The sequence below is a fragment of the Gorilla gorilla genome, chromosome 3 (assembly GCF_029281585.2).
Source record: "Gorilla gorilla gorilla isolate KB3781 chromosome 3, NHGRI_mGorGor1-v2.1_pri, whole genome shotgun sequence".
In the NCBI taxonomy this organism is placed as follows: domain Eukaryota; kingdom Metazoa; phylum Chordata; class Mammalia; order Primates; family Hominidae; genus Gorilla; species Gorilla gorilla.
In genome coordinates, this window is record NC_073227.2 from 119,662,486 (window position 1) to 119,688,272 (window position 25,787).

The 25,787-nt window shown below is 39.6% G+C and overlaps 1 protein-coding gene across 4 annotated transcripts in view; it reads right to left on the reverse strand.

The window, feature by feature from the left end:
* Positions 1-25,787, reverse strand: part of LOC101136823 (alcohol dehydrogenase 1C) — a 46,561-nt gene that overhangs the window by 12,933 nt on the left and 7,841 nt on the right. Inside the window, exon 1 of one of the 4 annotated variants that reach the window (XM_031010302.3) lies at positions 3,244-4,442. The exons of 2 other annotated variants lie outside the window; for them this stretch is intronic. In XM_031010302.3, coding sequence (XP_030866162.1) covers positions 3,244-3,261 — 18 coding nt within the window. In that variant the 5' untranslated portion in view covers positions 3,262-4,442. Of the gene's footprint in view, positions 1-3,243; positions 4,443-25,787 lie in introns of those variants that run through there. One more of the 4 variants, XM_004040174.5, reaches the window with a different exon arrangement.

Consider the following 25,787-nt stretch of genomic DNA (forward strand, 5'->3'; position numbering starts at 1 on the left):
TTCTAACACTGTCCTGAAGACAACTGTTTACCCACAACTACTGGCTGGTACATGTTCTAAGTCACCTTTACTTTGCTGACAGAGTGAGTGTCTGTCCAAAATACACTGCTTTCTTGCTCAATTTTCTGCTTAGGCCAAAAGGATCTGACTCCATAAAAACAGTTATACATTTACCTTCCTGCTTAGGATGATGTCTCTTTCTCTATTTGCCTATTGTCCTCTTTTAATTTTCTCTCTCCACTTCTGTGTGTTACTTGTCTCAAACACCCATTTGAAACTTAGCTTTGGCAGCCTGTTTTGTTCATCTAATTTATGTGCAGAGACTCCTTCCAGCTTAGATTTGAGCCCAAAATTACAGAGGTTAGAGTTGGTGTTGTGTATGTGTGTTTGTGTGTGTGTGTGTGTGCATTCAGACCACACACATGTATTTAAAAACTGGAGAAACTGTGTGTTTGAGTTTCTAGCTAGCAAGCTTATCCACAGATGTCCTTAAAAATAAAAGCTGATCACATATTTCCAGTGCTTGGCAGTGTACCGTAAAACCCATCTTTATTGTGGTAAAGCATGTACAATTCACTGAGCTCTTTCTTTACAGAATCAACATAATTGCAAATATAATAAAAATTCAATTGAAATTTCATCTTCTGCCAATTAATTTTCATTATTCATTTGTCAAATCCTTCAACTTTGCAGGATTTTCAATATGGTCCATGCCAAAATAAATATCAGAATACTTGGAAATAAAGTTCTAATAGTAGGAGTTTCTGATTGTCAGTTGCCTATGATGTGACAGGTGCACTGTGGCTTGTGCTGAGTGAGTTACATGCATTATTTTTATTTTTAAAATTTATTTATTTTTAATTTCAATAGTTTTTGGGGTGCAGGTGGTTTTTGATTACATGGATAAGTTCTTTAGTGGTGGTTTTTGAGATTTGCTGCATGTGTCACCCGAGCAGTGTACACTGTATCCAACGTGTAGTCTTTTATCCCTAACCAAAGTCCACTATATCATTCTTATGCCTTTGTATCCTCATAGCTTAGCTCCCACTTATAAGTGAGACCATATGGTATTTGGTTTTCCATTCCTGAGTTACTTCACTTAAAATAATGGCCTTCAGCTTCATCCAAGTGGCTACAAAGGCCATTATTTTGTTCCATTTTATGGCTGAGTAGTATCTCATGGTGTACATATACCACGTTCTCTTTATCCACTCGTTGGTTGATGGGCATTTAGGAAGTTTCCATATTTTTGCAATTGCAAATTGTGCTGTTGTAAACAATATGAATTACTTTTAAACCTAAAATGGATGCTACCAGGACAGTACTATTGAATTATTGGTCTTACTACATCTGAAATAATTGAGGATCAACTGACTCAGTGATTGAATAATTTTCCTGAAGTCTCAAAGCTGGCTGTCTAGAGAATAAAGATCAGGCCGGGTGCAGTTGCCCACCCCTTTAATCCCAGCACTTTGGGAGGCCGAGGTGGGCGGATCACCTGAAGTCAAGAGTTGGAGACCAGCCTGAACAACATGGTGGAACCCTGTCTCTACTAAAAATGCTAAAATTAGCCAAGCATGGTGGTGTGCACCTGTAAACTCAGCTACTTGTGAGGCTGAGGCACGAGAATCACTTGAACCCGGGAGGCAGAGGTTGCAGTGAGCCGAGATCACCATTGCACTCCAACCTGGGCAATAGAAAGATACTCCATCTCCAAACAAACAAACGAATGAAAAAATTAATGTAGCCTCACATTTTCAGTACTCCGTGGTAGTAAATATCAAAGTTAAAAAGCAACAATAATAACAGTGGCTAATATTTATTGACTTATTTTTATTTACCAGGTACTATTCTAAGTGCTTTTCACTATTAATTTACTGAATTCTCACAACTACTTTATGAAATAAACATTAGTATTGTCACAATTTAGGATTGAGGAAAATAAAATGCAGGACGGGTAAACATAAATGAAATGCTGTCAAAAAGCTAAGTTATTGATGTTGCACTCAAGAGGGGAGGATTAATTATCTATTTCATCAGTTATTATTTTCATTAATGATTGGTTTATACTTTTGCTCTATGAACTCATTATTTCTTTTAAGTCGAGTTTAGTAAATGGTAAATTTAAATTTTCTTTTTTCTAATTATTTTCTATGAGGAATGTAAATATTAATCAATAATGAATGAAAGTAAAGTAAAGTGAAGTGGTGTAAGAACAGTACCAATGGGCCACTCATGTGATTTCCAACCAGTCTTATTGACATGAGCCTGTTTTGTCGCACAGCATAAAGGTAAGCCTCAGAACCTTTAAACTGAATTATCATAGTGAGGTGTTTTATTGTGTGATACACTCCTAGCACAACAAATGGCTGGAAATAGTTGCGCAGGTTTTTTTAAATTAGGCAATTAATAATATCAATTGATTATATTGAATGACCACATGCATTTCTGTGCACCTGTAAACACATTGAAAAATAAGTATAAATTTATAGAAGAAAAAACAAATATTTGTGTTCTGAGTGCTAATAAGTGATTCAAATTTCATTATTATTTTTCTGTAAGATCATATTGACTTTTATATAGGGGAGATACTGTTCCATAAGATTTCTGTGGAAATTGCCTGAATTGTGTCATAATGGGCCCCCTTTAAACGGAATTTGAATGTGATGTCTTGGTTAACCTTGATGATTCTAATGCTGTGAGATCAATGAGTATTTTGTAAGATATTTTATAGTAAGGTTAAAAGTATATTTCAAAATCTTCTCAAATCCCTCTCATAAAAGTTTTGTCAGACTTAACTTCTTGTGTTCACAAAAAATATGAATACAAATAATAACACATTTAAATTATGCTTTCTTAATATAAAGATAGCTTCTGATTAAAGACTTTTCTAACTTTAGGTTTACAAATCAGTCATGATTAGCTTGGAATAAACTATCACTTTACTGCAAATTTATTTAATGTAGGAAATAAAGACAATAGATACAGATTCTATATATTCTTTTTGAAGGTATTTAGGAATAGCTTATTTCCACTGTAGTTCAGTATACATTACATATTATAGCATATATTGCATATCATATTCCAGTCTTTCATTTCTAATTTAGATATGAATTTTAAATTATTCATCATCTAATTTAGATATGAATTTTAAATTTTAAATTATTCATTATTAATACTGTATTCCTTTATTTGTTATATTGAAGAGAATATATTATCAACAGTAATATATTTTTTGCTTACTTTTCCTGCTGTGCTCATATTGATTCTGTCTTCTCTGCAGACCAGGAGGCTGGTGAGTACTTGTGGATTTCTTCTCTGCTTGAGTGCATAAAGCAGGTATGTTGCACAGGTATTTATTTTGTTTGCTCATATAACACCCAATTCCAACTACACACGTGATCTAGGTTTTTAAGCCACACCCATCGTATTCTTCTCAGATTATCAAATCATAAAGAAATGGGCACCGAACCAGCACTCAAAACCTTGACTTTTCCAATTTCAGATAAGATTTTGCTATCATTCGGTTAAATATTAAGTTAAAACAATACATTTTAATTACTTTCTGTCTTCCTCTTCTCTCAAGTTCCTGCTTCTCTTCTCTCAAACCCACAGGGGTCATTCAGAGTTCAGTTTTCCCTCTGGGGCCATTCAGAATTCTGTTTTCCCTTTGTTTGCACTAAGCTGCAATTTTGAATCCACATGGTGCAGTTACGAAGGAGGAGGAGTAGGGAAATGGGATAAACAAAGTGGAACAGAGAGAGCTAGGAGCCAGAGGAGTGTGTTTGATACAGCACTCTCCTTCTCTTTATAGCAGAAAATCAGACACCCCATCAGTCACAGCAAAGGGGCTCACTGTGCCTTGCATTTCTAGTCCACTCAATAACAATCAGCATTGATTGAGCATCTCCCTGTGTCAGGCACTAAGCTGGGGCTGATGGAGTGGCAGTGACGAATAAAACTTGACTCTTACCTCTGCTGAGAGGCAGTATAGGGAAGCAGTTATGACACAGCCTTTGGGATCAGACAGACTATTCCTTAGCAGCTCTGTATACTTGGCCTTATTAGTTGACTGTTCTTTGCCTTAGTTTCCTCGTCTTTAAGGTGAGAATGAATAGTATTGTGTCCAGAAGCTGCAGACCTTCGCAGTGAGTGTCAGAGCTCTTAAAGGTGACATGTCCAGAGTTGTTCATTCCTCCCAGTGGCTTTATGGTCTCACTGACTTCAGGAGTGAAGCTGCAGACCTTCACAGTGAGTGTTACAGCTCTTAAACATGGCACGTCCAGAGTTGTTTGTTCCTCCTGGTGGGTTCATGGTCTTGCTGGCTTCAGGAGTGAAGCTGCAGACCTTTGCCCTGAGTGTTACAGCTCATAAAGGTAGCATGGACCCAAAGAGTGGGTAGCAGCAAGATTTATTGCGAAGAGCAAAAGAAGGAAGCTTCCATGGCATGGAAGGGGACCTGAGTGGGTTGCTGCTGCTGTCTTGGGTGGCCAGCTTTTATTCCCTTATTTGGCCCCCCCCCCACCCCATGTCCTGCTGATTGGTCCATTTTACAGAGCGCTGATTGGTCCATTTTACAGAGTGCTGATTGGTCCGTTTTTACAGAGTGCTGATTGGTGCATTTACAAACCTTTAGCTAGACACAGAGCACTGATTGGTGCATTTTTACAGAGTGCTGATTGGTGTGTTTACAAACCTTTAGCTAGAAACAGAGCACTGATTAGTGCATTTTTACAGAGTGCTGATTGGTGTGTTTACAAACTTTTAGCTAGACACAGAGCACTGATTGGTGTGTTTACAATCCTTTAGCTAGACAGAAAAGTTCTCCAAGTCCCTACCTGACCCAGAAGTCCAGCTGGCTTCACCTCTCAATAGACAGAAAGAGAGAGAGAGGAAGAGACAGAGACAAAAAGGGAGTCAGAAAGAGAGAGACAGAGAGAGGAAGAGAGACAAAGAGGGAGTCAGAGAGAAAGAAAGTAAGAGACAAAGTCAAAGACAGAGAGGGAGAGACAGACAAAAAAGGGAGTCAGAAAGAGAGAGACAAAGAAGAAGTCAAAGAGAGAGATAGAAGTAGTAAAGAAAAAATAGTGTACTCTACTCCTTTAAAAGCCAGGGTAAATTTAAAACCTATAATTGATAATTGAAGGTCTTCTCTGTAACCCTATAACACTCCAATACCACCTTGTTGTCAGTGTAAACAAGGGCGTAGCCCGACAGCACTGAGGCCACTGACAACCTGTAGCCTTCCTATCAAAAATCTTTAAACCAACAAGTTTCCTAACAGGGGATCTAAATCTTAATTAATTACCATACAAAGTTCCTACCAGATCTAGGAGGAACTCAGAACAGGACAATAGATGATTCCTCCGGGGTGATTAAGGGAAAAAGACACAATGGGTATTCAGTAGGTAATAAGGAAACTCTTGTAGAAGCAGAGTTAGGAAAATTGCCTAATAATTGGTCTGTTCAAACGTGCGAGTTGTTTTGCGCTCAGCCAAACCTTAAAGTACTTACAGTATCAGGAAGGAGCCATCTATACCAACTCTAAGTTAATATGGACTGAACGAGGTCTTATTAATAGCAAAGAATAATTGAAATCCCAAACTTACAAGTTTTTCAACAAAAGTAAAGTTTGCTAAAAGTTAACAGTGTAACATGTATTATCCTACTACCACACACTCTCAACGGATCTCTCAGACAGTGAAATCTATCCTTACTCTACAATCCCAAATAGACTCTTTGACAGCAGTGACACTCCAAAACCTCTGAGGCCTAGACCTCATCACTGCTGAGAAAGGAGGACTCTGCACCTTCTTAGGGGAAGAGTGTTGTTTTTACACTAACCAATCAGGGATAGTACGAGATGCCTCCCAGCATTTACAGGAAAAGGCTTCTGAAATCAGACAATGCCTTTCAAACTCTTATACCAGCCTCTGGAGTTGGGCAACATGGCTTCTCCCCTTTCTAGGTCCCGTGGCTGCCATTTGCTATTACTCACCTTCAGGCCCTGTATTTTTAACCTCCTTGTCAAATTTGTTTCCTCTAGAATCGAGGCCATCAAGCTACAGATGGTCTTACAAATGGAACCCCAAATGAGCTCAACTAACAACTTCTACTGAGGGCCCCTGGACCAACCCACTGGCCCTTTCACTGGCCTAAAGAGTTCCCCTCTGGAGGACACTACAACTGCAGGGCCCCTTCTTCGCTCCTATCCAGCAGGAATTAGCTAGAGCAGTCATCGCCCAATTCCCAACAGCAGTTGGGGTGTCATGTTTAGATGGGGGATTGAGAGGTGAAGCCAGCTGGGCTTCTGGGTCAGGTGGGGACTTGGAGAACTTTTCTGTCTAGCTAAAGGATTGTAAACACACCAATCAGTGCTCTGTGTCTAGCTAAAGGTTTGTAAATGCACCAATCAGCACTCTGTAAAAACGCACCAATCTGCGCTCTGTGTCTAGCTAAAGGTTTGTAAACACACCAATCAGCACTCTGTAAAAATGCACCAATCAGTGCTCTGTGTCTAGCTAAAGGTTTGTAAATGCACCAATCAGCTCTCTGTAAAAATGGACCAATAAGCACTCTGTAAAATGGACTAATCAGCGCTCTGTAAAATGGACCAATCATCAGGATGTGGGCAGGGCCATATAAGGGAATAAAAGCTGGCCACCCAAGACAGCAGCAGCAACCCGCTCTGGTCCCCTTCCATGCCATGGAAGCTTTCTTCTTTTGCTCTTCACAATAAATCTTGCTGCTGCTCACTCTTTGGGTCCACACTACCTTTATGAGCTGTAACACTCACTGTGAAGGTCTGCAGCTTCACTCCTGAAGCCAGCAAGACCACGAACCCACCAGGAGGAAAAATAACTCCAGACGCGCCACCTTTAAGAGCTGTAACACTCACTGTGAAGGTCTGCGGCTTCACTCCTGAAGTCAGTGAGACCACGAACCCACAGAAAGGAACAAACAACTCTGGACGTGCCACCTTTAAGAGCTCTAACACTCATTGCGAAGGTCTGCAGCTTCACTCCTGAAGTCAGCGAGACCACAAACCCACCAGAAGGAAGAAACTCCAGACACATCTGAATATCTGAAGGAACAAACTCCAGACACACCATCTTTAAGAACTGTAACACTCGTCGCGAGGGTCCACGGCTTCATTCTTGAAGTCAGCGAGACCAAGAACCCACCAGAAGGAACTAATTCTGGACACAGTAGCACCTCTTTAAAAGATTGTTTAGTGAGTTAATGAAATAATCCATGTAAAGCATCTATGGCAGATAGGAGAATCTTCAACAAATATTAGCTACAATTATTATCCATAAATGGAAGCTCTCAATCTAGCGAGGAAAAAGGCACACAGTAGGCATGTCAGCCTATCTGGGTAGTACTGTGTCAGGTACAGGGCATTCTGATCAAAGAACTTAGAGGAAGAAGGCTTTGTAGAGAGAAGATGTTTAGAAACAAAAGTGATCACTTTGGCAAACAGACCAAAAAACTCACTTGGGCACTCCATTGTTCTTTGTTTAATGCCATGAATATAAGTGAATACGAGTTTGATTTAAAAAAATAAATCTCAAGTCTTCTACCAAGACTTGAGGACTACAATGCATTAACTATTCAATTGGATGTAGTCTGTCAACATATATACATAAACTATATTTTTCTAGAATTGCCACAGGAACAACATTATTGTCTGTTTCTAACTACACCAATTATGCAGGTGTAGAGAGTCCTGCTAGGGGTGCACTACTCCACCTATCAGACAGGTGAGAAAGGTTTTTCATTTCCTCATTGTGGTCTTATGGTGATTGAGTAGGCATCACTTCTAGAAAATCGCCATCACTCTGCTCACCCACTTTGTGGAGAGCAGTGTAAAGGAAGGAAGTCTAGCTACTTAGTCTGGATAACATCAAGGAGTTCACCTGTTGCAACCAATTTGAAAGACTCATTGGATTGGCCTGTTTACAGAGTGATGGACAGACATGGTAGGGTATCAGAAATAATTTGAATTCCTAATATATTGGTGGTTTATTTATGAGGCATAAATTTGCAGGAAGTTAATGGCCATAATTTATTGAGCATCTACTATGTTTTCAGAACTCAGAGTTTTCCACACATTGTTACACAGAATCCTTAGTGCAATTGTACAAGGAAGGTATTATTATTAGTCTCATTTTATAGATGAGGTAAAAGAAGCTCAAAAGTTGTAGATCTCTAAATGTGCTTTTTAAGTCAGAGATGTTGGCTTCAAGAACAGAACTGCAGTCAGGCTAGTGTTAATGAGTTTTATAGTATAATATAACAGACAGTCACAGAAACATCAAAGGACAAGAAGTGGGTGGTATATCTTGAGCAACTGGACATCAGGGGCTGTCTCTCCTCATTGCTTCTCTCTTTTTCTTTTTCTCTTTCTGAATACACTCTGGCCCTGACTCTTCTATCTTTTAGCTAGAGTCTCTCAATCACACAGTTGAGTCAGGGATCCAACCTGGGTCTGATGTCTGGCCATGAAGCAATCAGTGAAAACCAGAGGGTTGAGGTTATGCAGGTGTAGAAAGCCACATCATTTTCAAAGGTGTCACAAAGCTAGTAAATGGCAGAGGCAGAATGCCAAGTCACATCTGTCTGATGCCCATATTCTTTCCACTAAAAAAAAGGAGTGGGGCTGAAAAGAGTTTGAGTAAGACTTTCGGCTATCTACCCTGAATGATAGCTCCACACTGCACAAGGCTTGAGGAAAAACACTGTAACTGGCAAGGAGCTCAGAAGCAATACTCTTCAAATTCCTCATTTTATTGGCCAAATGACTTGGCAAAACAATGTGGTTAATATTTATTTAAATATATTTGGATAAGGAAAATACAAGATTGTTCTCACAGTTCCATAGTCTAACATCTTTCAAATATTGTGAGGTTGAAGCAGGCTAAGGAGCAAAAAGTCTAAGCTTCTAGGGCCGTATGTTTAATCTACCCAAATCCAACACCACAAATCAAGTATTCATTTCACTTTGACATTGAAACCAAAGTTGGTGAGAGAGTTAAAGTTGTCTCCTCTACCCTTGGATTAGAAAATATTTTTCCAACTTGGTCCTAATTCTCTCATAAAACACATATATACAGAATGTTGGAAATGCTTGTTCATATCTCTCCCTGTGAAAGTTTTTGGGAAATAATCTGAGAAAAGCCAAAAGACAAAGTTGTACACATATTCCTGGCAGCTTCCTCTGAGTACCAAACTAAAAAAACTTAATGCTCAGCAAATGGTTTAGTGAAATATTATAGACTGGTATAAGAAAATGCTATGCCAATAATCATTTTAACATGATGGAGAAAAAATATTATATAATAATTTAAAATAATAAAGAATGGCATGAATTCCACAATTTCAACAATAAAAGAATATATACAAATGATGGGTACCATCTGATTTGGTTTGACTCTGTGATTCCACCCAAATCTCGCCTTGAATTGTAATCCCCATGATCCCCATGTGTCAAGGGTGGGACCAGGTGGAGGTAATTGGATCATGGCGGTGGTTCCCCCATGCTGTTCTCATGATGAATGAGTCTCATGAGATCTGATGGTTTTATAAGCATCTGGCATTTCCCCTGCTGCACTCACTCTGTCCTGCCACCCTTTTAAGAAGGTGTCTCCTTCTTTGCTTTCCACCATGACTGTAAGTTTCCGAGGCCTCCCCAGCAATGCAGAAGTATGAGTCAATTAAACCTCTTTCCTTTATAAATTACACAGTCTCAGATATTTCTTTATAGTGTGAGAAGAGACTAATAAACCGTCTATATATTGAAAATAGTTTTTTAAGGATGAAGAATCTACAGTGATTTCCCATAGAATCATATTATTTTCATTGATAATCACATTATATTACTAACAATGGCCAAAATGTATTGAGTGATTACTTTATTAAGTGCTTTACTGATATCTTTTAACTTAATTCTCTTTAGGAAAATAGTATCATAAGTCACACTTTGTAAAGAAACTGAGGATAAAAGAGGTTAAGCAAATTCCTGAGATACAATTCTAAGAAGCTTTCCCCAGAGTTCAAGTTCCTAACTAAGGAATAATAATGAAGGTAATAATGAGAGGTGATAACATGCTAGCAGCCCTCGCTTGCTCTGGGTGCCTCTTCGGCCTCGGCGTCCACTCTGGACACACTTGAGGAGCCCTTCAGCCTGCCGCAGCACTATGGGAGCCCCCCTCTGGGCTGGCCAAGGCCGGAGCTGGCTCCCTCTGCTTGTAGGGAGGTTTGGAGGGAGAGACGCAGGCAGGAACCAGGGCTGCGGCACTCATGGGCCAGTGTGAGTTCTGGGTGGGCATGGGCTCGGTAGGCCCTGCACTCAGAGCACTTGGAGCAGCTGGCCGGCACCACTGGCCCCAGGCAGTGAGGGGCTTAGCACCCAGGCCAGCAGCTGCAGAGGGGGTGCCAGGTCCCCCAGCACTGCTGGCCTGCCTGCGCCACGATTGAATTCTTGCTGGGCCTCAGCCACCTCCCCATGGGGCAGGGCTCGGGACCTACAGCCCACCATGCCCAAGCCGCCCCCGCAGTGGGCTTGGGCATGGCCCGAGCCTCCCTGACGGGCACGGCCCGAGCCTCCCTGACGGGCACCTACCCCTGCTCTGTGCCTGGTCCCATTGGCCGCCCAAGGGCTGAGGAGTGCAGGTGCACAGCGCGGGACTGGCTGGCAGCTCTGCCCATGGCCCTGGCATGGGACCCACTAGGTGAAGCCAGCTGGGCTCCTGAGTCAGGTGGGGACTTGGAGAACATTTATGTCTAGGCAGAGGATTGTATATTCACCAACCAGCACTCTTGTGTCTAGCTCGGGGTTCGTGGATGCACCAATCAGCACTCTGTATCTAGCTAATCTGGTGGGGACTTGGAGAATTTTATGTCTAGCTAAAGGATTGTAAATGCACCAATCAGCACTCTGTGTCTAGTTCAAGGTTTGTAAACACACCAATCAGCAGCCTGTGTCTAGCTCAAGGTTTGTAAATGCACCAATCAGTGCTCTGTGTCTAGCTAATCTAGTGGGGACTTGGAGAACTTTTACATCTAGCTAAAGGATTGTAAATACACCAATCAGCACTCTGTGTCTGCTCAAAGTTTGTAAACGTACCAATCAGCACTCTGTGTGTAGCTCAAGGTTTGTAAACACACCAATCAGCACCCTGTGTCTAGCTCAAGGTTTGTAAATGCACCAATCAGTGCTCTGTGTCTAGTTAATCTAGTGGGGACTTGGAGAACTTTTACGTCTAGCTAGAGGATTGTAAATACACCAGCACTCTGTGTCTAGCTCAGGGATTATAAACACACCAATCAGCACCCTGTCAAAATGGACCAATTAGCTCTCTGTAAAATGGACCAATCAGCAGGATGTGGGTGGGACCAGATAAGGGAATAAAATCAGGCTGCCCACCAGCAGCCGCAACCCACTTGGGTCCCCTTCCACACTGTGGAAGATTTGTTCTTTTGCTGTTTGCAATAAATCTTGCTGCTGCTCATTCTTTGGGTCTGCACTGCCTTTATGAGCTGTACCACTCACCGTGAAGGGTCTGCAGCTTCACTCCTGAGGCCAGCAAGACTACAAACCCACTGGAAGGAATGAACAACTCCGGATTGGAGGAACAAACAACTCCGGATTGGAGGAACAAACAACTCCAGACCTGCTGCCTTAAGAGCTGTAGCACTCACCGTGAAAGTCTACAGCTTCACTCCTGAAGCCAGCGAGACCATGAACCCACCAGAAGGAAGAAACTCTGAACATGTCCGAACATCAGAAGGAGCAAACTCTGGACACACCATCTTTAAGAGCTGTAACACTCACCACGAGGGTCCGTGGCTTCATTCTTGAAGTCAGCGAGACCAAGAACCCACCAATTCCAGACACAATAACAACAGCTAACAATTAAGTGCCACTTAATATATGCCAGGCAGTGTTCTAAGTGCCTTATGTTTACTAACTCATTTAATCCTCAGATCAATCCTATGATTTAGGTAGTAATATGATTCCTTTTTTCAGGTAAGAAAACCATAGCCCAGAACCAGGGCCCCCAGCCAGGGTGTGGCTGAATCAGAGTTAGAACTCAGACTGTCTGCCTCCAAAGTCTGTACTTTCATCTGCTCACTGCTCTAGTTCCAGGACTTAGTAGAAATAGCAAGGAAGGAATGAAGAAATAAATTTTAAAGAAAAAATCAAAGAACTTATGATAACTCCAAAACAATTCCAAACATTCCTGCCTGAAGGAGTGGGAGGAAAGTAGCTTTATTGACTAACAAAGGAGGTTAATTTGAACATGTTAAATTTTAGGTAACTTTGAAATATGCTGAGTGAAAGTTCCAGCTGGGTCATGGGAAGCATGGGGATGTTGTGTGCAATATAAAATTACTCAATACATGGATTTGAGACCAATAATGTGAGAGGTGATAATTTCTAACTCTCAGTATGAATTAATTTTTTGAGAGATAAATTTTAGAGGGAAGAGCAGTCTTCAAGAAAATTGACAGTAAAAAGTGAAGAGATGGACAGCAATCTGAAAATTACATAAGGCAGAGTCATGAAAAGAAGATAACTCTGCAGCAGGAAGTCAAGAGGAAAGAAGCTGAAGGAAGCCTTGGAATTGTCTCCCAGAGGTCCTTCATGACTGTGGAAGGAGGGTAGAACTGCAGCCACAGGCTGAGGAATCAGAAAGGGTCAGAAAGGGGAGCAAGTTATTCTTTAGGAAGTTTGTCATCCAAGGGAAGGAAACAGTAGAGCAGCTGGAGGGAAAATTAGATTAAGTGGGAGTTTCTTTCACAGCAGTTAGTTGTCTGTGCAAGACCCATGGCAGTCTGGAAAGATTATTTACCCTATTGTCTCACACAATTTATTTATTTACCTATTGTTTCACAAGATCATGGCAGTCTGGAAAGATCTGGGGCCCTGGTTCTGGGCTATGGTTTCCTTACCTGTGAAAAGGAATCAGATTAGTACCTACATCATAGGATTGATCTGAGGATTAAATGAGTTAGTAAACATAAAGCACTTAGAACAGTGCCTGGCATATATTAAGTGCCACCTAATTGTTAGCTGTTTTTATCATCATCATTATTATTCCTTAGTTAGGAAATTGAACTCTGGGGAAAACCTCTTAGAATTGTATCTCAGTCAGGAAAGATCAGGGGTGTCTGAAGATGCTGGAGAAAGGAGAACCTCTTGAAACAGTGCTGGGAAGGATCAGAGGGAGGAGTTTCGTTTTCTAAAAGGGAGATGTCATATATGTGGCCATTGGAGGGAAGCAAGTATGAGTGTAGGTTGGAGTTGAAGTAAACAAAAATGCAATGTTGTTTATTTACCTATTGTCTCACAGTTTATCCTTTTATAATTTGTTCTATGCTGCCAGTGCTGTGATTCTCCAAATTTGATTTCCTAGTCTACCTTGACATCTGGCTTTTCTAATGGTTCTGCCAATGAGAGGTACTAGAGAGATTTGAAAGCAGTGGAGGGGAGAAGGGACTTGCTTTCCAATTCCCACTAGTGTCACTCCATGTCACATGGTTGGGTCAGCTGTTTTAGGCCCTCTTGGCACCAGCCTTGCCTTATTCTCACAGGAACCAGCCACAGCTGGGCCACACTCTCTTGGCAGTGTAAGTATGAGCTTTGCCTTCTGAGCAGCCACTGGGCTATACCCTTTCCTCTGAGGTTTTAGTTCTGGTAACTGTACCACTTTTTTTTTTTGTCCTCCCTCAGGAGCTTAATGTTCTTAACGTTTTGGGTGACCTCAGTTTGCCCTTTGTAATTTTTTCACCTTCCAACACATCAATAACCAACTTTCTGTATTAAATCACCTTTGTTTGAAAGAATTTTCTTTCCCTTTCCTAACTGGACACATTGATATAGTTCTTGGCCCCAGCAGTGGTTCCAGAAGCAGACCCTCAAGTAAACATGTGTTTACATACATTTACTTTCTATCTTTTTTCTTATTCTTTCTTTTTTTGTTTTTTTCCATATCTGAGTTGATGTCTTTTTAATGATTATAATTTGCTAATATAGAAAGCAGTGGAGTGAGTTAGTTTAAGGGATGTGAAAAGAGAGGAAAAGATCCAGAAGAGTCAACCAAGGGGAAGCCAGTGGAGCTGACTAATGGGCCCCAGTTGCTCTCTTCTCTTATAGACTTTATATAGCTCTGCTCTGCAATTTTCTACACACCCTGCATTGGCTTTCAAGTAGAAGTTTTCCAGAGCACTTCCAAGGTGTGTGAAATGTAGTATCTTTAGAATTCTTATACAATATAGTCACTGAAAATGTTATCCCCAGCCATATATACTTATTTGCACAATGCTATGAACTTTGTTCTACAATTTTTATTCATTTTGTATTTTGTGAATTTTGGAATATAAGCAACTCTTTTTTTGAACACTAAAATAATCTTAATTTTTAATTTTCATGGCTACCCAGTAGATGTATATACTTATGGGGTACATGAGATATTTTTGTGTAGGTATGCAATGCATAAAAATCATATCATGGAAAAGTAGGTATCCATCCCCGTAAGTATTTATTCTCTGTGTTACAATCTAATTATACTCTTTTAGTTATTTTAAAGTGCATAATTATTATTGATTATAGTCCCCCTGTTATGCTGTCAAATATTAGGTCTTATTTATTCTAACTATTTTTTTGTACCCGTTAACCATCCTCACCTTTCTCCATCCCTCTCACTACCCTTGCTGGCCTCTGGTAACCATCCTTCTATTCTCTCTCTCCGTAAGTTCAATTGTTTTGATTTTCAGATCCCAAAAGTAAGTGAGAACATGTGATGTTTGTCTTTCTCTGCCTGGTTTATTTATTTAACATAATGACTTCTAGTTCCATCCACGTTGTTGCAAGTGACAGGATCTCATTCTTTTTCGTGGATGAATGGTACTCCATTGTGTATACGAAGCACATTTTCTTCATCCATTCATCTGTTGATAGATACTTGGGTTGCTTCCAAATTTTCGCTCTTGTGAACAGTGCTGCAATAAACATGGGAGTGCAGATATCTCCTTAATACACTGATTTCCTTCCTTGGGGTATATACCCAGCAGTGGGATTGCAGGATAACATGGTAGCTATATTTTTAATTTTTTTGAGGAACCTCCAAAATGTTCTCCATAGTGGTTGTACTGGCTTCCATTCCTACCAACAGTGTATGAGGTTTCCTTTTTCTCTACATCCTGGCCAGCATTTGTTATTGCCTGACTTTTGCATAAAAGACATTTTAGGCTGGGTGCAGTGGCTCACGCCTGTAACCCTAGAATTTTGGGAAGCCAAGGCAGGTGGACCATGAGGTCAGGAGATTGAGACCATCCTGGCCAACATGGTGAAACCCCGTCTCTACTAAAATACAAAAAGTTAGCTGGGCATGGTGGTGCATGCCTGTAGTCCCAGCTACTTCAGAGGCTGAGGTAGAGGAATCACTTGAACCCAAGAGGCGGAAGTTTCAGTGAGCAGAGATCGTGCCACTGCATTCTGGCCTGGTGATGGAGCAAGACTCCATCTCAGAAAAAAAAAAAGCCTTTTTAATGGGGATAGGATGATAGCTCATTGTAGCTTTGATTTGCCTTTCTCTGATGATCAATGATCGTCATCATATGCATGTTTGCCATTTGTTTGTCTTTTTGTGAGAAATATCTATTCAAAACTTTAGCCCATTTTAAAATTGAATTATTAGATTTTTTTCCTATAGAGTTGTTTGAGCTCTTTATATATTCTGGTTATTAATTATTTGTCAAATGGGTTTTTCTTCAAATATTTTCTCCCATTCTGTGAGTTGTCTCTTCACTTTGTTCATTGTTTCCTTTGCTATGCTGAAGTTTTTTTTTTAACATGATGTGACCCCATTTGTTCATTTTTGTTTTGGTTGCCTGTGCTTATAGGGTATTATTCAAGAAATTTTTGCCCAAACCAACGTCCTGGAGAGCTTCCCCAATGTTTTCTTGTAGTAGTTTCATACTTTGGGGTCTTAGATTTTAAGCCTTTAATCCATTTTGATTTGACTTTTGTATATGGTGAGAGATAGGGGTCAAGTTTCATTCTTCTGCATATGAATATTCAATTCTCCCAGCACCATTTATTGAAAAGACTTTTTTTCCTCAATGTATGTTCTTGGCGCCTTTGTTGAAAACGAGTTTACTGTAGGTATGAAGATTTTTTTCTGGGTTCTCCATGCTGTTTTATTGGTCTATGTGTCTGTTTTTATGGTAGTATCATGCTGTTTTTGTTACTATAGCTTTGTAGTATATTTTGAAATCAGATCATGTGATTCCTACAGCTTTATTCCTTTTTCTCAGGACAGTTTTGGCTATTCTGAATATTTTGTGATTCCATATAAATTTTAGGATTCTTTTTCTATTTCTGTGAAGAATGTCATTGGTATTTTGACAGGGATTGCATTGACTCTGTAGATTGCTTTGTGTAGCATGGACATTTTAATAATGTTGATTCTTCCAATCCGTGAACATGGAATATCTTTCCATTTTTTGTGTCCTCTTCAATTTTTTTAATCAATATTTTATAGTTTTCATTGTGAAGATTTTTCACTTCTCTGGTTGATACCTAGGTATTTAATTTTATTTGTGGTGGCTATAAATGGAATTACTTTTTTGATTTCCTTTTCAGATTATTCACTGTTGATATTTAGAAATGCTACTGATTTTTGTACATTGATTTTGTGTCCTAAAAGTTTACTGAATTTGTTTATCAGTTTGAGTCATTTTTTGGGGGAGTCTTTTGGTTTTCCCAAATATAAGATCATATCATCTGCCAACAAGAAAATTTGACTTCTTTTTCAATTTGGATTCTCCTTATTTCTTTCTCTTGCCTGATTGCTCTTGCTAAGAATTCCAGTATTATGTTGGATAACAGTGGTGAAAGTGGGCATCCTTGTCGTGTTCCAGATTTAAGAGGAAAATCTTTCAGTTTTTCCCCATAAAGTATGACACTAGCTGTGGGTCTGTCATATATGGCTTTTATTATGTTGAGGTATGCTCCTTTTATACCCAGTTTTCTGAGGTATTTTTTCTTAATCCTGAAACATGTTGATCTTTATCAAAAGAGTTTTCATCATCCATTGAAATATATGGTTTTTGTCCTTCATTCTGTTGATATGAAGTATCACATTGACTGATTTGCATATGTTGAACCATTCTTGCATTCCTGGAGTAAATCCCACTTGGTCATGATGAATGATCTTTATAATATATTGTTGAATTTCACTTGCTAGTATTTTGTTGACAATTTTTGCATCAATATTCATCAGAGATGTTAGCTTTAGTTTTTATTTATTTATTTTAATATGCCTTTGTCTTGTTTTGGTATTAGAGTAATACTAGCCTCATTGAATCAGTTTGGAAGTATTTCCTCCTCCTCTGTTTTTTGGAACAGTTTGAGTAGGATTAGTATTAGTTCTTTAAATGTTTGGTAGAGTTTAGCAGTGAAGCCGTTGGGTCCCAGGCTCTTCTTTACTGGGAGATCTTTTATTATGTCTTCAATCTCATTACTTTTTATTGACCTGTTCAGGTTTTGGATTTCCTCATGGTTCAATTTTGGCATGTTTTATGTTCCTAGAAATTTATTCATTTCTTCTATATTTTCCAGTATATCAACATATGGTACCTAATAATGATCATTTGAATTTCTGTTGTATCAGTTGTAATGTGTTGGGAACAAGCCCCCAAATCTGGCCATAAACTGGTCCCCAAACTGGCCATAAACAAAATCTTTGCAGCACTGTGACATGTTCATGATGGCCATGACACCCACGCTGAAGGTTGTGGGTTTACTAGAATAAGAGCAAGGAACACCTGGCCCACCCAGGGCAGAAAACTGCTTAAAGGTATTCCTAAACCACAAACAATAGCATGAGTGATCTGTGCCTTAAGGACATGTTTCTGCTGCAGATAACTAGCCAGAGCCCATCCCTTTGTTTCAGCCCATCCCTTTGTTTCCTGTAAGGAATACTTTTAGTTAATCTATAATCTATAGAAATAATGCTTATCACTGGCTTTCTGTCAATAAATATGTTGGTCAAACTCTGTTCAGGGCTCTCGGGTCTGAAGGCTGTGAGTCCCCTGATTTCCCACTCCACACCTCTATATTTCTGTGTGTGTGTCTTTAATTCCCCTAGCACCACTGGGTTAGCTCCATGACCGAGCTGGTCTTGGCAAGTGGTGCCCAATGTGGGGGCTCGAACCTAGGTCGAATGGTCACTGGAGCAATGGTTGGAGAATGTGGAACTAAACTGGAGGACACCTGAGTACTCTTAAGCAGTCCCCATGGTGAGTAAGAAGGGGAGCTTGGAAGCATCAGGGTAACAATGGGACAAGTGTGGGCTCTGGTTCTTTCCAACTTGGAACCTTTTCACAATGATGATGAGGAGGAAGGAAAGTATAACAAAGTAACAGAAGAGGTGACAGAGCAGGTTTGTTTGCCAGCTAAAGCTAAAGTGGCAAAGGAGGAAGAGGTTCATCCCTACCCTTCTGCACCCCCTCATTATTTTGAAGAAACAGAGTGGCCTGACCCTCCAGATCTTTCTTTTCTGGAGGACACTGGGTGAAAAGTATTTGCCCCAGTGACTGAGCAGTACCTCAAGTGACTGCTCTCAGTTCTATTCTGGCAGGAATCCAGTAAGCTATACGAGAGGGTGATATACAGGCTTGGCAGTTCCCTGTTAGCATACGCCCCCCAGATCAACAGGGAAATATTATAGCTACATTTGAGCCTTTTCCTTTTAAATTTGGGAAACGCCATGAGGGGCCAGTCCTGGGCCCCGTTCCAAACCAGAGCATTTCCAGCTCAGGCCCTTCCCTCACCCCTGTACAATTCCTGTCCCCTGCCACAGCCGGTAGTGCCGCAGTAGATTTATGCTGCACAAAAGCTGTGAGCCTTCTGCCTGTGACCCCCACAAAAAGTTCCAACAGGGGTCTGTGGACCCTTGCCAATGGGGATGATAGGATTACTTCTAGGTAGATCTAGTTTAAATTTAAAAGGAGTGCAAGTACATATCAGAGTCATTGATTCAGATTACAATAGGGAAATTGAAATTTTTATATCTACTTCTGTTCCCTGGAAAGCAGAGCCAGGAGAGTGTATAGCACAGCTCCTGATTGTGTCATATGTGGAAATGGGGAAAAGCGAAATTAAATGAACAGGAGGATTTGGAAGCACAAATAAACAAGGCAAAGCAGCTTTGGGTGAATCAAATTACGGATAAACATCCTACCTGTAAAATGACTATTCAGGGAAAGAAATGTAAAGGTTTGGTAGATACAGGAGCAGACATTTCTATCATTTCTCTACAGCACTGGCTGTCCATGTGGCCAATTCAACCCCCTCAATTTAACATAGTTGGAGTTGGTAAAGTCCCTGAAGTATATCAAAGTAGTTATATTTTGCATTGTGAAGGGCCCGATGGAAAACCTGGGACTATTCAACCAATTATGACTTCTGTACCTATAAATCTATGGGGAAAGGATTTATTACAAAAATGGGGAGCACAAGTTCTAATTCCAGAACAATTATATAGCCCTCAAATTCAACATATGAAGCATGCAATGGGGTATGTCCCTGGTATGGGACTAGGAAAAAATTTGCAAGGTTTGAAGGAAGCCCTTCAAGTGGGAAGACAAACTTCTTGCCAAGATTTAGGATATCATTTTTGATGGCAGCCATTGTTAAGCCTCCAGAACCTATACCTTTAAAAGGGTTAACAGATAAGCCAATTATCTGATACAACAATGGTCGCTGAATAAAGAGAAACTGGAGGTTTTAGAGGACTTAGTTACTGAACAAGTAGAAAAAGGACACATATCTCCAACATTTTCCCCTTGGAAATCTCCAGTTTTTGTAATTAAGAAAAAATCAGGTAAATGGAAAATGTTAACTGACTTAAGAGCCATTAATTCAGTTATACAACCTATGGGGACATTGCAGCCAGGACTGCCTTCTTCTGCTATGATTCTGAAAAATTGGCCTTTAATAGTCATAGATTTAAAAGACTCTTTACTATCCCCTTAGCTGAGCAAGACTGTGAATGGTTTGCATTTACAATTCCTGCAGTAAACAACCTGCAGCCTGCTAAGCATTTTCACTGGAAAGTGTTGCCACAAGGCATGTTAAACAGTCCAACAATTTGCCAGACTTATGTAGGGCAAGCAATTGAACCTACTCGTAAAAAATTTTCACAGTGTTACATTATTCATTATATGGATGATATACTTTGTGCTGCCATCACTTGAGAAATATTAATCCAATGTTATGATCTCTTGCAAAACTTAATTTCTCATGCTGGTTTAATTATAGCTCCTGACAAAATTCAGACTACTACTCCTTACTTCTTTCTTGGGGACCTTAGTAAATGATACTACCATTGTGCCACAGAAAGTAACCATATGTAGGGATCAATTGAAAACATTAAATGACTTTCAAAAATTACTAGGAGAAATTAATTGGATATGACCTGCCCTAGGCATTCCTACCTATGCCCTGAGTAATCTATTTTCTATCCTTAGAGGAGATCCTAGTCTCACTAGCCCTCAGCAGTTAACAAAAGAAGCTGAGGCAGAGCTGCAAGTAATCAAAAAGCAAGTCCATAAAGCTCAAATCAACAGAATAGATCCAGAGAAGACTCTAGATTTGCAAATTTTTTCAACTCAGCATTCACCTACTGGTGTTATTGTTCAAGAGCAAGATCTTGTACAGTGTCTTTTTCTTCCACATACTAATTCAGGGACTTTGACTCCTTATTTGGATCAAATTGCTACTATGATAGGAAATGGGTGAACTCAGATTGTTAAATTACATGGATATGATCCTGGAAAAAATATTGTCCCTCTCACGAAGGCACAAATACAGCAAGCCTTTATAAATAGTCTTACTTGGCAAACCCATTTAGCTGACTTTGTGGGTATTCTCAATAATCATTTTCCTAAAATGAAACTGTTTCAATTTTTGAAATTAACTAATTGGATTCTCCCTAAAATAACTAAATTCAAACCAATTGAAGGTGCTGAGAATGTTTTTACTGGTGGGTCTAGTAATGGTAAAGCTTCTTATTCTGGCTCAAAAGGTAAAAATTTCCAGATGCCCTCTACTTCAGCTCAAAAGCAGAGCTTGTAGCTGTAATCGAGGTATTGACTGCTTTTGATATGCCTATTAATGTGATTTCTGATTCTTCATATGTGGTTCATTCCACACAATTAATTGAAAATGCTGAGTTATGATTTCATACAGATGAACAACTGATGACTTTATTTACCCAGTTGCAAACAGGAGTCAGGAGTAGAATGCACCCTTTTTATGTCACTCACATTAGGCCTCACACACCTCTTCCAGGACCTTTGACTGCAGTGAATCAAATGGCTGATCACCTAGTTGCTACTGCAATATCTAATGCCAGACACTTTCACAATTTAACACATGTTAATGCCTCTGGTCTCAAACTCAGATACAGCATTACCTGGAAAGAAGCTAAAGCTATTATCCAGTGATGTCCAACTTGCCAAATAGCGCATTCCTCATCTTTTACAGGAGGAGTTAATCCTCGAGAATTGGAACCCAATTCTCTTTGGCAGATGGATGTCACACATGTTCCCTTATTTGAGAGACTAGCTTATGTACATGTATGTGTGGACACCCTTTCTCACTTTGGGCTACATACCAATCAGGAAAGTCTTCTGCCTGTGTTAAGTGCCACCTTTTGCAGTGTTTTGTGGAGATGGGCATTCCAGCTTCTATTAAAACAGATAATTCCCCAGGCTATACTAGCCAAGATCTAGCTACATTTTTCTCTATATGGAATATTAAACACATTACTGGCATCCCATATAATTCTCAAGGACAAGCCAGAGTAGAAAGAATGAATCTCTCCCTGAAACAGCAGTTGTAAAAGCAAAAGGGGAGAAACAGGGACTATGGGACACCCCATATTTAACTGAATCTAGCATGATTGACTTTAAATTTTTTGAGCCTGCCTAAAGGCCAGATGCTATCAGCAGCTGAACAGCATCTACAGAAACCAGCTGCAAAGACAGAAGCGGAACAACTGGTTTGGTGGAGAGATCCAATAACAAAAAGTTGGGAAATAGGTAAAATGATAACTTGAGGTAGAGGTTATGCTTGTGTTTCTCCAGGCCAGAACCAGCAGCTGATTTGGATACCATCAGTACATCTGAAGCCTTATCATGAGCCAGATGCTGAGGAAGAGATTCTGGGAGGACCCCAAGGACCCCTTGGTTGCAGCCACATTGAGACTGATGCTGAGGAGGACCCCAACTGTCACAAGCAACACCCGTGGAACACAGCCATCTACCTGGAGACAGATCAAGAAGCTGTCACAGATGGCAGAAGAAAACCATGGAAAATGGGACAACCAGTCACAATGAGTAATTTAATGATAGCTATGATAGCAGTGATCACCATTGCCATGAGTATTCCTTCAACAAGGGCTGACACAGAGAACAATTATACTTATTAGGCATATTTATCAATCTTGGCTGGCAATAATGGCCTGGATGTAATCACCCTATGACACAGTTACACATGCTTTCTGATCTCAGTATTTACCGTAATAAATCTGCTCCTATAATTGAGGCATACTGCCCTCAAAAACTTATTTGTAAACAGAATTGGACCTGGCCAGAATTAATGAACGTACCTGTTTGGGAAGATTGGGAAGATTGCATTGCAGAACAGGCAGAGGTGCTGCGTAATGATTTCTATGGAATTATTATTGATTGGTCCCCTAAGGGGATGTTTAGTTTGAATTACACCTCTCAGTCTGTGTGTCACAGCCACACTATGTTCACCTGGTCTAAACAAAACAGTTGGATGGTAGAATTAGTAAGAAATATGGCAAGAGTTCCTATTTTTCTGGAAACATGATGGTATAGTGGCACCTCAACCTCAAATGATATGGCCCACTGTGGGACCTAAACATAAGGAACTTGTCTTTGGATATTGCAAGATTAAAAGAACAAATACTTAAAGCATCCCAGGCACACCTGACCTTAATGCCAGGAACTGGAGTGCCTGAATGAGCTACAGACAGATTAGCAGCTAGTAACTCATTAAAATGGATAAAAACACTTGGAAGCTCTGTGATTTCAATGATTATTGTGCTTTTAATCTGTGTTGTTTGTCTTTATATAGTCTGCAGATGTGGATCCCAACTCCTGGAAGAAGTAGCTCACCATGACAAAGCTGCCTTTGCTTTTATTGCTTTGCAAAACAGAAAACGGGGACATGTTGGGAACAGGCCCCCAAATCTGGCCATAAACCAGCCCCAGAACTGTCCATAAAAAAAATCTCTGTAGCACTGTGACATGTTCATGATGGCCATGATGCCCAAGCTGAAGGTTGTGGGTTTACCAGAATGAGGGCAAGGAACACCTGGCCCACCCAGGGTGGAAAACCACTTAAGGCATTCCTAAACCACAAACAAAGCATGAGCAATCTGTGCCTTAAGGACATGTTCCTGCTGCAGATAACTAGCCAGAGTGCATCCCTTTGTTTTGGCTCATCCCTTTATTTCCCATAAGGAATACTTTTAGTTAATCTATAATCTATAGAAATAATGCTTATCACTGGCTTGCTGTCAGTAAATATGTGGGTCAAACTCTGTTTGGGGCTCTCAGGTCTGAAGACTGTGATTCCTCTGATTTCCCACTCCAGATGCCGTATTTGTGTGTGTGTCCTTAATTCCTCTAGTGCTGCTGGGTTAAGGTCTCCATGACCAAGCTGGTCTCAGCAGTAATGTCTTTTTATTCATCTCTGATTTTATTTATTTGAGTCTTCTTTTGCTTTTTCTTAGTCTAAAGATTTGTCAATTTTGTTTACCTTTTCAAAAAAATCAACTTTTTATTTCATTTATCTTATGTATTGTTTTCTTCATTTAAAATTATTTTATGCTCTGATCTTTATTATTTATTTTCTTCTACTAATTTTGAGTTTGTTTTGCTCTTGTTTGTATAGTTCTTTAAGATGCATCATTAGATGATTTATTTGAAGTTTTTCTTCTACTGCTTTCACTGTATTCCATAGATTTTGGTATGTTGTGTTTCTATTATCATTTGTTTCAAGAAATTTTTCAATTTCCTCCTTAATTTCTTTATTGACATACTGGTCATTCAGGAGCATATTAATTTCCATATATTTGTATAGTTTTAAAAATTCCTCTTGCTATTGATTTCTAGTTTTATTTCATTGTTGCAGAGAAGATGCTTAATATTACTTTAATTTTTTGAATGTTTTGACTTGTTTTGTGACCTAACATATGGTCTACCCTTGAGAGTGATCCATGTGCTAAAGAGAAAAATGTGTATTCTGCAGCCATTGGATAAAATGTTATGTAAATATCTATTAGGTCCATTTGTTCTACAGTGCAGTATAAGTCTGATGTTGCTTTGTTGGTTTTCTGTTTGGGAGTTTTGTCCAATGCTGAAAGTGGGGTGTTAGAGTCTCCAGCTACTAATGTATTGGGGTCTATCTCTTTGGTTCCATATATTTGCTTTATATATCTGGTTGCTCCAGTGTTGGGTGCATATATATTTACCATTGTTATACCCTCTTGCTGAATTGACCCCTTTGTCAATATATGGTGACCTTTTCTGTCTCTTCTTACAGTTTTTGTCTTGAAATCTATTTTGTCTAATAAGTATAGCTACTGATGCTCTTTTTTGGTTTCCACTGTATGGGATATCTTTTTCCATCTCATTATTTTCAGTCTTTGTGTATATTTCTAGGTAAAGTGTGTTTTTTGTAGGCAATAGGTCATTGGGTCTTGTTTTTTTCATCCATTCAGCCACTCTATGTCTTTTCATTGGAGAGTTTGGTCCACTCACATTCAATGTTATTATTGATAAGTAAGGGGTTCCTTCACCATTTTGTTATTTGTTTTCTGGTCTTTCTTTCCTTCTTTTACGTCTTCCTTTTAGTTAAGGTGTTTTTTTTCTAGTGGTATGCTTTAATTTTTTGCTTTTTATTTTTAATGTACCACTGTGTGTTTTTTAATTCAAAGTTACCATGAGACTTGCAAATATTATCTTATAACCCTTTTTTTTTTTTTGAGGCAGATTCTTGCTCTGTCACTCAGACTGGAGTGCAGTGGTGTGATCTTGGCTCACTGAAACTTCTGCCACCTGTGTTCAAGTGATTCTCCTGCCTCAGCCTCCTGAATAGCTGGGATTACTGGTGTGTGCCACCATGTCTGGCTAATTTTTGTATTTTTAGTAGAGACGGGGTTTCAGCATCTTGGCCAGGCTGGTCTTGAACTCCTGACCTCACAATCCACCTTTCTCAGCCTCCCAAAGTGCTGGAATTACAGGCGTGATCCACCACACCCAGCCTTATAACCCATTATTTTAAACTGATGACAATGTAACACTGATGCATAAACAAATAAACATGCAAAATACTAATAGAAAGTCTGCACTTAATTTTGCCCCCCAACTTTTTAACTTTTCATTGTTTCTTTTTATGTCTTTCTCGTACTATGACTTGAAAATTTGTTGAAGTTATTATTTTTGATAGGTTTATCATCTAGTCTTTCTACTTATGTCAAGAGTTTACACCCCACAATTACAGTGTTATGTTATTCTGTGTTTTTCTGTGTGCTTACTATTATCAGTGAGTTCTGTACCTTCAGATGATTTCTTCTTGCTCATTAACACACTTTTCTTTCAGATTTCAAAACTTCCTTTATTATTTCTTGTAAGACAGGTCTGGTGCTGATGAAATCCCCCAGCTTTTGTTGTCTGGG